The sequence below is a fragment of the Rhineura floridana genome, chromosome 13, assembly GCF_030035675.1.
Source record: "Rhineura floridana isolate rRhiFlo1 chromosome 13, rRhiFlo1.hap2, whole genome shotgun sequence".
Taxonomy (NCBI): Eukaryota; Metazoa; Chordata; class Lepidosauria; order Squamata; family Rhineuridae; genus Rhineura; species Rhineura floridana.
Genome location: NC_084492.1, coordinates 31,147,705 through 31,160,598, shown reverse-complemented (window position 1 = coordinate 31,160,598; position 12,894 = coordinate 31,147,705). Strand labels below are relative to the sequence as shown.

Sequence of the window (12,894 nt, the reverse complement as noted above, 5' to 3'; positions counted from 1 at the left end):
TGTTAAGAGTTTTATTTAAATATAAGCAGTATATAAATGGTCTAAATAAATAATAAATAAATAATAACTCTACTATACATTATGGCATGTTTTGCACCACTCTGCTACTATAATTCTTATAACATAATATATAATATATATGTGTAAACACACAGACGAATATATATATTAGACGATATCGACATACGGCCTGATCCTAAGATGTACTGAAACACAAAGTATGTGCTTTGATCATCATGCTCCATCACCACAAAATATTACATTGTAACTGTACTACAGCATCACTACTACACTGCTGGAGGCAGGTACATTAGCAAGTGTAAAGTGGGACACCATCCATACAGAAAAAGGTATGTTTTCTAACTTTACACCAAAGTAACAGAAAACAATTTTACCCGTAGACTAGCAAGTTTTTTTCCACCCTAAAGCATTCTGTTCTTCCATATCCATTAGAGCGGTCACAGGGCCTCCGAAGTTTCGGCTTATCATCCCCTTCGCTTTCAATGTCAGAGAGCTCTGCTAGTTCATCCTTTGTGGCACTGAAAGGCCTTGTTTGCTTCCTAATTCTGGGAGTGTCAATAACCAAGCTGTTCTGTAAAATGTAACAATGTTGTGAGCCACTGGAAGTAAATATTTTCAAAATAAAAAGTGACGAAGGCCATCAAAACATCTTCATTTGACATTGCATTTATTTATAAAATTTGTATCCCAAATAATCCCAAACCGGATTATTAACACACAGATCACAAAATCAATCTATCCAACAATTAAAAAAGTAAAACCGTGTATACACAGTTGAACAACCATTTACAGAATGCAGCATGGGAGATTCAACTAACAGAATGAGTGAATAAGTAGGTCTTCAGTTGGTGCTGAAAATTGGAAGACTTGGCCCAACTTTATCTGAGGAGTTCTACAGAGGGTGTCTGTATCAAAAACACCCTCTCCCAGGCTGCCACATAACAAATTCCTGGGAAATGTGGTGCTGTCAAGAGGGTGTCCCTACCAGCTCTTAATATCGTGGCAGGTACATCAGGTATCAAGGCCCTAAATTGTGTAGTGCTTTATATGTCAACTCAAGCGCCTTGGATTGGCTCAGTAGCTTACTGAGAATACTACAAATAATCAAGCAGAACATAGGATGATATGGCATTCCTGATCCTTGATCACAGGAACAGTCTATAGTTTCTAATTGAGTGAGAGAATATTCTTGTCACCTCCCACCTCCAAAGCTATGAACTGATAAGGCAACAACCAGCAACCTTCAGGTAGACAGGACATATTAGTGCAGTTCTCCAATATTTTTTTCCTTCAAGTTATGAAAAGTACACTTAAAGCTCATGACACAATATGTGAATCTCTGCTCCAGACTACAAAAGTAGATATTTTAAATAAATTACACTCTTTGTAACCTTATTATTATGAAGCTTCATTAGATCAACTTTGTGGTCTATTTAACCCACATCAGACACAATCTAGTTCCAGATACTTCAAAAGACCAGTAGAATGCAAGTTTAGATAGAAACAAAATACATTAGATCCTTGAGGAAACAAAATACTAAACAGAGATCGATATAGACACCATTTTATATAAGGAAATGTTTTTAGTTAGGACATTGCCATCCAAAGAAATTTACTTAGTTTTCTAATGAGGGAATTTGATCATCAAAGCCACAAAAATAAGCCTCACATCTTAACTTTTAAAAAGATTTCAAGCTTGTAAACAAAAAATAAAATACTTACTCTACCACTGATGGAATCAATGTCTATTTCTGCTTTTTTGGCCCACTTCTGCCAGAAGTTAGGATCATCTAATGAAATATCTGTCCTATTTCCAGATGCAATAAAACTAGCCTGTAACAACACAACATGAAGTGTCACCAGTGCATTTGTTCTATTTAAGGTATGACAAACCAGGTCCTAATACCACAAAGAAATGGAGAAAAACTTCAGCCACATTCATGTCAATCCTACCAATTAGATAGTTTAGCCTAACAGTTAAGTCAGTCACAATCTTACAGGACTGTTCTGAATGCTTAGAACTTCCTCAGTGTTCTGTGAAAAAGATGCCTTGTTCTATATGCACAGAAAATAGTTTGTAACTACCTTAGCAAATGTGGAGCCCCTCCCTTCAGATTCAATTGTGATAGTTTTTGTGCGACGTTGTAAGATTTGATCAATATCTTCTTCACAGAATTTAGAACCCTCATCTTCTTCATCCATAATAGCACCGTATGCACCTCTTCGAAGCAAATCCTCAATTTCTTTTTTAGAAAGTTGTTGGATCTGTGTAAATAAGATTCTGATGCTTAACAAAAAGAATACGCATACAGTAATTAAGTACTTCGTTTTAATTATATGCTTTGACAAGAACGTCTAATATTATTATTTATTTATTTATTTATATCCCGCCCTTCCTCCTAGTAGGAGCCCAGGGCGGCAAACAAAAACACTAAAACACTCTAAAGCATCCTAAAAACAAGAGATTTTAAAACATAATAAAACAAAACATCTTTAAAAATATTAAAACAAATACACCTTTTAAAAAAACTTTTAAAACATACTGAAAAGCAGTTTCAACACAGATGCAGACTTGGGTAAGGTCTCTACTGAAAAAACTAGTTGAAAGAGGAAGGTCTTCAGTAGGCGCCCAAAAGATAACAGAGATGCCGCCTATCTAATATTTAAGGGGAGGGAATTCCAAAGGGTAGGTGCCACTATACTAAGGGTCTGCTTCTGGCAACAATATGCAATATGTGGTGCAAATATATATATTTTTAGACATTCAGTGGAAACATTCCAAAATATTATATTATTCCATATTATCATTTTAATATAGAATTTGTTGTATGCGTAAATGGAATTAATGCCGCCATATTAACACAGAATTAATACCGCCATTTCAGCATATATGTATAACAAAGAAACACAGATGCCTATTTACACTTGTAAAATCTCAAGGGTCCCCACATTATAGTTTGTCTACACTCCTTAAGGTCATCCACCCACCAACAGGATTTAAAGTATCAAACAGTATTATCTCTCCAACATGGTCAATCTTCCTGCTCAAATAAAATGGTTAAAAAAGGAGCAGGATTTTATAGGTGTAATGGAAAAGCAGAGAGCAAGAAAATGGTGCAAAGCTTTAAGATCTTGTTCTGACTAAGCTTTTAAATGTTCCACTTTTTTCTGGAATAATCATGTGGCTGCATTAAAAAATATATTTTTTCCTGTTTCAAATTCCTATTTTGGGGTGAGGATGGGAGGAAAAGGGTACATACACCACCAACACTACTCTCTCTTCCACTCATGCTCTGTAAGACTGCCTTATCGAGGCCAAGCTTCAGACTTGCTCTGTCAAACATCTCTCTTTCATAAGAGTTCCGAGTTATCAGTCTGTAGACCTTCACTGCTTTGTTCTGACCAATCCTATGGCAACGAGCTTGAGCCTATCAAAAAGGAACATGAAACCACTGGTTACATTGTCAAGTAGAAATATAATGTAATCACAGATTTACTCTAAAATTATTTAAATAGAATTAGTAAAACAAGATACAACCAAAGTAAAGCTGTAAATGAAAACATTTGGAATATGTTAAGCTTACACGAAAAAATAAAGGTCAATCCAAATAGCCTGTAACTATGTGTACTGTAGAATATTTGTCCACATTTTACTGGAGGTGTCCACAATTTTGCTTGCTATGGCAAGTGCTCAGATAGCTTTTGGCATGCTTGACAAGTCTGAGCATTTCTCCCAAGCCTGGAGCTACAGAGGGTGGGATAATTCCTACTGATATGCCTTTGACTCCTTGTGCCTAGCTTCAAGCTACAGGGGGGCAGGAGCTTGTTTTCACATTTCACTAAATCCTCCACACTTTTCCCCAATGAAAAGTATGGACCTGAGAGGGAGGAAGACTTTCCCTTATTTCCCATTTGCATTTCAGAGGCGCAATGTGGGGTCAGGGAGAAGACCTCCATCCTTGAGGAAGGGACATGGGTCTTGGCAACTACCAAAGACTGCCAAAATTTGTACATCCTGTTGGATGGATAATCAAATATCTATTTTAACTGTTGTACATCCATAAAGCCCCAAATAGAATGAACCCACCGTAGATTTAAGAATGTCTCTCCTCATATGACCTATCTAGCTTGCAAGCACCTTCATGCCATCCTGCTTGTTCACATCTGCTCTCTCACTGTGGGTTAGATTAAGTAGGCTCATCTATAGGTATCTCATAGGTATTTAGCCTTAAGGCCGAAAGCTTAGTTGCTCAAAGAATTTTACCTGCAAATCATTCTGAGGATTCCAGTCAGAGTCAAAAATTATGCACGTATCAGCTGCAGTTAAATTAATGCCCAATCCACCAGCTCTGGTACAAAGAAGGAAAACAAACCGATCAGAGTCTGGCTTGCTAAATCGATCAATGGCAGCCTGACGCAAGTTTCCTCTTACTCTTCCATCAATTCGTTCATACAGGTACCTTTGAAGTGCAAAAAAAAAAAAGCCATTAAAGAAAGGCCTGCAATTGCAAAACAGAATCCAAATGTAACCATATACCTCTGAATATTACTGTGTTAGACTATGACCCGGGAGACCAGGGTTCGAATCCCCACATAGTCATGAAGCTCACTGGGTGACCTTGGGCAAGTCACTGCCTCTCAGCCTCATGAAAACCCTATTCATAGGGTCACCATAAGTCGGAATCGACGTGAAGGCAGTACACACACACTCAAATGAACCTACATTAAAAACCGATGATATAAAATTGTCAGATTTTCTATTACATTCATACATTATCTTGAAACTGTGCTAAAATGTTTTTAATCCATATTCAGATGAACAAGTACTACATATCAATGCTCTCCAACACTCATCAGATGCTCTGATGGCAGAAGTGTGTTGACACTCCATCCCCGTAAACCAGGGGTTCCAAAACTGTAGTCTGTGGACTGAATGAAGTCTATGAGCTTCATTCAGGTGATCAGCAGCATGTCTGTGGATTTGTGGTTGAAGACAGGAGATGGCACATCCATCACATTAAACATTCATCTTGATTTTTAACTGCATTTTTATTGCTTCTTTATTTTTTTACACTGTATTTTATTGTACTACAATGTGAAATCTATAGAATTACAATTGCTACAACCGACAGAAAAATCATTAAGTGGTCCACCAAGATTTTCAGCAATTTTCAACTGGTCCACAGAGAAAAAGGTTTGGTAACCACTGCCCTAAAGCATTTCAGATTAACTTTATTGGACTTTTTGATGATTTGATATTGTTGTATCAAATGGCAACAGACAAAACAAAAACTCTTCCAAATGAAACATGCAGGCATCCAAAACGTAACCTGGCTTTGCTTTTTCAGAGATTAACAGGCTTGGGTAATTGTCACATTTGCCAAACAAACAATACACACACACACACACACACAGAGGTAATTTTACAACCAGGTGTGCGCAAACAGCTGGTCTCTGACAGACCAAGTAGTACTTCGGCTTCATAACAAGATTCTTTTATAGGAAAAAAAATATTTCTTTAAGTTATAATACCAACCATGTATTTCATTAAAACAATTCCTAATCCCTCATACATAATAAACCCAATTATGCAGTCCTTCCTTGGCCACCCTCTTGAGTCTCTTCTGATCGCTCTGCTTGAGGGTTCTGACAAGGCAATTACCGTGCAGGTGGGAAAATTTCTGAACCTGGCCATTTTAATCAGACCTTGTAAGATTGTAAATGGCAACTAACTCAATTGGATTGTTTTTTTGTCTGCTTTAGTTTCTGATTTCAAGCATTTTTATCTTTAATATTTAATACCATGTTTTTGTATTTGTGGTCAGTCGACTGTAAATAAAGATTGTTGTTGTTGTTGTTGAATCCCTCATACAGATTGCACTTCTATGCACACTTACCTGGGAGTAAACACCACTGAACACTGTCCAAGCATGCAAAAGATGGGTGTACTAAAAAGTCCAGTTTCTTCCAGTCTTTGGAATATAACAACACCTTGTTCCATACAAGTATATATAATTAAGAAAATAAATTTCTTTGATAAGCGATGAATAAATCTTGTAACGTATAAATGAAGAGTGTGCGAATTTGTAACCAGGCCAGCATGTTTCTTTTGTATTCGCTCACTAGTTAGAAGTGCTGTAATTTTTCTTCACCACTAACCAGCCACAAAACTACAGAACAGACAATTAAGTAGCCTGCAGGCATTTGGCAGGCATAACTTTGAAGCCGTAAAAGGAAAAACAATTAAGATGCTAAAGAATAAAGGGTTGTCTCCTTTCTTAGAAAAATTAACAGAGAAAGTTGAGGAATGAAATTATTGATGAAGATAAGGAATAGTAATAACAACAAGAGCTAAGAGGTTATTGAAGATAGGAAGGAAACTGTTCTGAGTGAGTACAAAAAATGAACTGATCCAGTAGGGCTCTCTTTTATTCTTATGCGTTACCTAAAATTTGAGCTTACAGCTTTGCTCTGCTGTTCCCCTGAGATGTAGCAGGGATGGGCAACCTACAACCCAAGGGCTACATATGGTCTTTGGCCTAATTTCATGTGGGGGGCAGGGAGCAGCCAAAGGAAAAAAACACTCTGTAAGCAATCAATTCAGTCTTTGTGCAAGAACCATCTGTCCCTCTCCTGGCAGCTCACTGGAAGAGAGGGAGTGTCAGAAAAAGAGAGAAAGACAGAAGACCTGCCCACTATCTCTTTCTCTACACACCCTTGGCATATGGCCAAAAGACTTAAGACCCATTTGGCCTTTGACAGGAAAAAAAGGTTTCCCGCTCCAGCTGAATAGGACCAGGCTACAAACTGTAGTGTGATGAAGTATAAGACTGGTAATTAAAAGGCAGATATCACTTGATTTCTCAGTACTTGATGACTCACAGATGAATGAACCACATCCACTGAGAACTGTTTAATATGCCATTAATATAACTATTTGCAATATATATAGTATCATACCTTTTATGTATCAGATAATCTTCAAGGATATCAAGGCAGCGAACCATCTGAGAGAAGATAAGCACCTTATGCCCCCCTGCTTTCATTTTTGGAAGAAGTTTATCAATGAGGACAAGCTTCCCAGCAGACTGGATCATTGCTTGCAGGTGGAAATCAGGAGCAGCTGGATTATAGGTCTCCCTAAACTCTCCTAAGATTTTTTCCTCAGCACCTGTCAAATAGAACATGTACATTTTGCTTCTCTCTTTTAAAAATATAGTCATGTTTCATACAACTCTGACCCCAATTGCAATACTGAGTGCGTACTCTACAAATTTCATAATGGTGCACTTATGATCATTGTCATCCACTTTCAACCTCCATCCATTTACACTTTGCACAGTAACACTTGTCATTTTTGCTATTAGTTTTCACAGTCAAAATAATAGCATGTGCAATACCAGTTCTGACTCAATTCAAAAACATTCATACACAATTTTAAAATATACAAAGAAAGCCCTCTTTGAAATATGTAACAGATTAAGGACTGAACTGCTATAGTTCTCTTCATTGTAGTCACCCTTATGACATTCATCCTAATTATCCTAACTGTAACTCCACAAAGGTCAGTGGTGTTTTGCAATACATGAAAAATGCCTAACGAAAATAAAAGTTGATGTTTTTACATTTACCTTTGATAAGATATGGATGATTGCAGCATTTCCTGAGTTCCATCATTGTGTTAACTAAATTGGGTACATTGGCTTGGCCTGCTCCTTTTGACAAAAATGCAAAATTCTTTTCTAAAATAGCTCGATAATATTTCTTCTGGATATTTGTTAATTCCACTTCAATAATAGTTTCTTCCTTTGGTGCCAGCTTCTTCTCTACATCTTCTTTCAGTCTTCTCAGCATCATTGGTTTCAGAATAGCTTGCAGCTTTTGCACCTATAATAAAATAAAAACTAGCTGAAACCCTATATAAACTGCTACAGTCAGCAAGCTACTGTAAAGTTAGGAAGGGAAAAAACACTACACCAGGTCCAGGGGTGGCATAGGTTTGTTTTTTAACTTTTCAGGGGCCCATTGGTTGTTGAGAATAAGGGGGCTTTGGATCTTATGGAACCAAGGCTTCACACAATCTGTCTCCAGCATGCTCCCATACAAGGCTCTACCATTCTCCATTCTCCGCCCAAAGAGCAGCACTAACTGTACACAGCTTCCAATGGCTGCTCAGCCAGCCTTTAGGATTGCTCTGTATGCTTAATCTTGAGCCAGCTTAGTCATGGAAGGTGCCATTTAAGGGGCAGTGTGGCTCACAGCTAAAAGAGCAGCTTAATTTCGTTTTAACATTTTCTGACAAACGTGTCACTGCACTTGACAAATTCATAGCTGGACCTCTCCTAGAACAGGTGTTTTATCATTTTCAAAAATCCAGGAAGCAGCATTTGAAGAGGAGAACATTGTTTTCTAAATATTACATTTGCATGATTGAGACCTGTAGGTGACACAGTTTTATCACAGGTAACAAGCAAGAACAAATTATTAATGTGACTAACTCTGTATGTTGAAGAAGTCTTTGATCTTGCAGTTCTTGATCAGTATTTCCATAAGATTCTTGGGAAACCATTTTTTGAAACAATGGGAAATTTCAAAAACTTTTGTGATGTGTTGGTGGTTTGCTATCCAAAGTATTACAGTAAAAAATATCCCTCTAGACTTGCCCAAATTCTTTTGCACACATAAGTAGCACTTTGGATCCCAGCCAACATATTTATCCTCCATTAATTAGCTAAGATCTTAGATTCTGCACAATCTATGCATAACACATAGATTCAGATTTTTCTGTATTATTTTTGCATTGTTTTCTTGCAACCACAATGAATTGTAGCATTACTACTGCTGACTACTGAATAAAAAACAAAACAGGAAAAACCAGCCACTCAATTTACTTGCCTTTATTTCAAATTATGATAAAGATTTAGAGGGAGTATAAAATGATTTATTGTTATGGTTTGGCTGATTCTCACTCCAAGACCAATAACCCTTCAAATTCTAATTTTTGAATGTGGCGTGGTTCGGCCATCACAATAAGCCATAGTGTTTCTTAAACCATGATTTAATTGTGAATGTGCCTCCTCACTGCCCTGTGGGTCCCTGTTTCTCCTCCCCTACCCCCATGACTCAAACAAGCCATCGTATGGTTTGTCATGCCAACCAAACCCAGACCGTGGAACAAACCATGTCCAGATTCATATTACACAAGAAACCATATTATAGCTTGTTTGAGCTGTTAGGAGGGGGACAGCCTGCACGGCAAAGGCAGGGCATATTCATGATTAAACCTTTGGTTTAAAACAAACTATGACTTATTGTGACATGCAAACAAGGCCTGTGTGTGAATGTGGAATTCTGGAACATAATCAAAAGTTTTGAATACCTGCTCCTCTGTTTTAAGGTCTCCAAATTCTTGCATGAACGTAGATTCTGCTGGGAAACGTAAAGGTTCAAGGAAGTGAAGAAGACTGAAAAGTTCTTCTACTGTGTTTTGCAGAGGTGTGCCCGTCAACAGCACTTTGTGCTCCTATGGAAGATACACATTTTGCATGATTTCATATTCTATTTTTTAAAAAAATATTACATGATATTGTAAAAATATGGTATGTTTTTGTGATTTGATTTGTTAAGTAATTTGCATTTATCTTTTTCAGCAATAAAAGTTATATTTTTTAAAAAAGAAAGTATATCATAGTGCAACATTAACACAGTTAATCTATCACTTACAATTAGATGTTCCCAAAACATAATCTTAATAGTTGGCCAGTTTAAATACTTCTAGTAGATAATTATTACAAGGCATGTATTAAAAATTCAAGTAATGAAATGAATGACATGCTATATACAAGGCAGAAAGCTTGAGGGGTTTATAGTGCAGGAGAAGCTAGGCTATATGTGCAAACAAATGATTTCATGCAAGGCCTCATTAGACTCTAATTATTAGAGTCATATGGAAGCAGAATAGTAAAACAACACTGACATTATGCAAGTAGGATCACAACATTCCTCCCTGATTTGCAAGCCACAAAATATTTATAGATCTTTTGAGGGTCAGGAAACTGCATAACATCTTGAACAACCTGGCCCACATAAGCCCTACAAATTGAGGGAGAAGGGGAGCAACTGCAAACTGCACATGGGTAACACAATCCACTCAAGTCAAGGATCTAACCTGTAGAGATGTATTTCCAGTTAACATTCTAACTGTCTCTCACACACACTCACATATTATATATCCGAGCATGCACATACACACACTCATTAAAATGAATCACACCTCATTTCAAGAAAATAAAAGTAGACACTCACAAGATTCATGAGTTTGAGTCCCTCTAGAAGTTTGCAATTTTTATTCTTCAACCTGTGTGCTTCATCAATAATAACACAGCGCCATTCAATTGCATTCAGTTCTGGACAACCACCAAGAATCATCTCAAAAGTGGTGATGATAGCCTGGAACTTGTATGTACCTCTAACGATGCGGCCCTTGGAAGAGTGAATGAACATAAGACAATTTGTGACATAACCTTTCCATTTTCATTGCACCTGCAGGTGAACTTTATGCCAGAATAACTGAGATAGTCCTTAGAATGTGTGGGCAGTCTGTGCGTCTAAACCTAAATGAAACCTTTTTAACAAAATCACATGCCAAAGCTGCATATACTGGAACAATATATAACAAAAAAGTCAGAGGGAACCAAACATTCAAAGAGGGAATGAAAGGCCACATCTCTACCTATGGGCAATCACCATAGTCTCAGGTTGCCAAATTTCTATCTGCACATTTTGCTATGACAGGATATGCAGAAGCCTCCATATATCACTGATAATTTTTAGTGCATTGAGCTGAGTGTCTAAAACTGATTCTCAATTAGATAAGCACCACGTAAATCAAAAAAGAACTAATAGCATTATGTGGACAAATCAATTTGCCCTGTTTATAATGGTTTACTAGTTATAACCTAATATAGAAAGTTACCTGTGAATCTCTGAAATACATCTCATATTGCTGTATCATCTGTCTGCTAACCATACTCCCATGATATACTACAACATTAAGATCAGTCCATGTGCGAAACTCTCTTTCCCAGTTGGCTATAGTAGAAAGTGGAGCTATGATCAGGAAAGGCCCTCTTATACCAGTCAGGAGGATTTCATAGAGAAATGTTATTGATTGGATGGTTTTGCCAAGACCCATTTCATCTGCTAAAATGCAGTTTTGTCTGAAAACACAAGAGCACTGATTAGTAGAGCTAGAAGAACACATTCAGAATGACTTTATATCATTAAGCATAAGAAAGATTTTGAAGATTCTCAGTTTTGTATATGGCAATAACTTAATGCTCGAAAAAAACTGCATAAAAGAACACAAGATCCCTCCCCACTGCATTGTTTCCCAGGGCATGGAATGAGAGAGGATCTGGTACCCGATTCCTTGGATTTTGTATACCACCTATAGGTACTATACTTCTGCATAGTAACAGATTAAATATTGAGTTATCCCTCTTAATGCCTATTATTTTTATTGTGCTTCCAACAGGAAAGGCTTGTCTTCACTTAAAAACAATATGCTAATAATCCTTTACCATTATGCGTTATATGCAGATCTGTTTTTGGAAAATCATCATTAAAAAAGTAACACATGCCAAAAGGGAGTAAAAGTAGACTGTCCATTTACATATATTTCAAAGAAACACATTTCCCCGTTTCATTGTTTCTATTTAAATATGCCTCCACTGGAGCAATAGTAGCATCAAAATTCATTTGATCTATTCAGAATACATACCTATTGTACCAGTTGAAGAGTAGCCAGTTGAGCCCTTCTAACTGGTATTCCCTGAGTTGGTTACCATTTTTATATTCCCTGGACAGCTCTATCTTCTTCCATAAGTTAGGAGGAGGTCGATCCTTACGAATAAAACATAACATAAATGACATTCTTGCCTCTCTCTTCATTTGAAAAAAAAAAGAAACTGGAGGGTTTTTATGGGGTGGGGGGATGTTAGCAGAATTGGTATATGCATTTAAATCTGTAGTTTGTTTTCATATAAAAAAAAATAAGCATTGCTGCATGACACACATACACACTTCCACTGAATAAGACTTCTCAATTACACTTTATAAAATGTATTCAGGAGATGAATGATACAAAACCACAAACCTTCTCTACCATCGGCACTTATATTCTTTGCCCCTGCAAAGTGATATCTAGCTACTATTATATACCAGTCTAGCTCACATGTCACTTTAAACCACAGTTAACTGAAGTATGGTTTAACTGTGAACACACTAAAATTGTGGATAGTTTCTCTTCACCACTCCTGACATTTCTGTACTGCTAGGAAACAAGCTAATCTGACTTAGCGAAAAACAAACCTTATACCATTCGTAGTTACCTTGTGGAAAACAAACCAGAAGCTCAGGTTTTGATGCAATGCTAAATCAGACTGCAGCTCATTTCCCAGCAGCATCAGGAGTAGGGGATGAGCAAAGCACCTGTGGAACTCCCTCCCAAATGATCTCCGCCATGCTCCTTCCATGATGAGTTTCCACCAGGCCTTGAAGACCTGGCTCTTCAGGCAGGCTTTTGGGGTTGGCTAGATTTTATCTTCATTGTTTTTAGATTTTTAATGTCTAGGTATTGTATGCCTATTTCGTACGTCGCCCAGAGTGGCTGGACAGCCAGCCAGATGGGCGACTAATAAATTCAATAAATAAATAATAATAATAATTTTGATAGTGTGCACCAGGATACTGCACACTCACATTTAGACCATAGGGTTAAATTAAAACCCTGGTTTAAAGTTACATGCAAATAAAGCCACTGTGGCATGGTTAACATGTCACAGTAAGCCACAGAACAAATGTTGACTACAG

The 12,894-nt window shown here is 37.2% G+C and overlaps 2 protein-coding genes across 20 annotated transcripts in view; one reads left to right on the top strand and one right to left on the bottom strand.

Moving 5' to 3' along the window:
• The window catches only part of AKTIP (AKT interacting protein), a 396,007-nt gene that overhangs the window by 89,548 nt on the left and 293,565 nt on the right, over window positions 1-12,894 (top strand). The window lies entirely within an intron of this gene.
• CHD9 (chromodomain helicase DNA binding protein 9) overlaps window positions 1-12,894 on the bottom strand; it is a 90,196-nt gene that overhangs the window by 28,973 nt on the left and 48,329 nt on the right. For all 10 annotated transcript variants that reach the window (XM_061593615.1, XM_061593614.1, XM_061593613.1 and 7 more), the window contains 11 exons: window positions 11,804-11,925; window positions 10,997-11,240; window positions 10,327-10,503; window positions 9,401-9,544; window positions 7,653-7,908; window positions 6,982-7,192; window positions 4,286-4,481; window positions 3,282-3,449; window positions 2,107-2,286; window positions 1,744-1,854; window positions 396-592 (listed from right to left, as the gene is read on the bottom strand). In XM_061593615.1, the coding sequence (XP_061449599.1) occupies window positions 396-592; window positions 1,744-1,854; window positions 2,107-2,286; window positions 3,282-3,449; window positions 4,286-4,481; window positions 6,982-7,192; window positions 7,653-7,908; window positions 9,401-9,544; window positions 10,327-10,503; window positions 10,997-11,240; window positions 11,804-11,925 (2,006 nt within the window). The remainder of the gene's footprint in view (window positions 1-395; window positions 593-1,743; window positions 1,855-2,106; window positions 2,287-3,281; window positions 3,450-4,285; window positions 4,482-6,981; window positions 7,193-7,652; window positions 7,909-9,400; window positions 9,545-10,326; window positions 10,504-10,996; window positions 11,241-11,803; window positions 11,926-12,894) is intronic.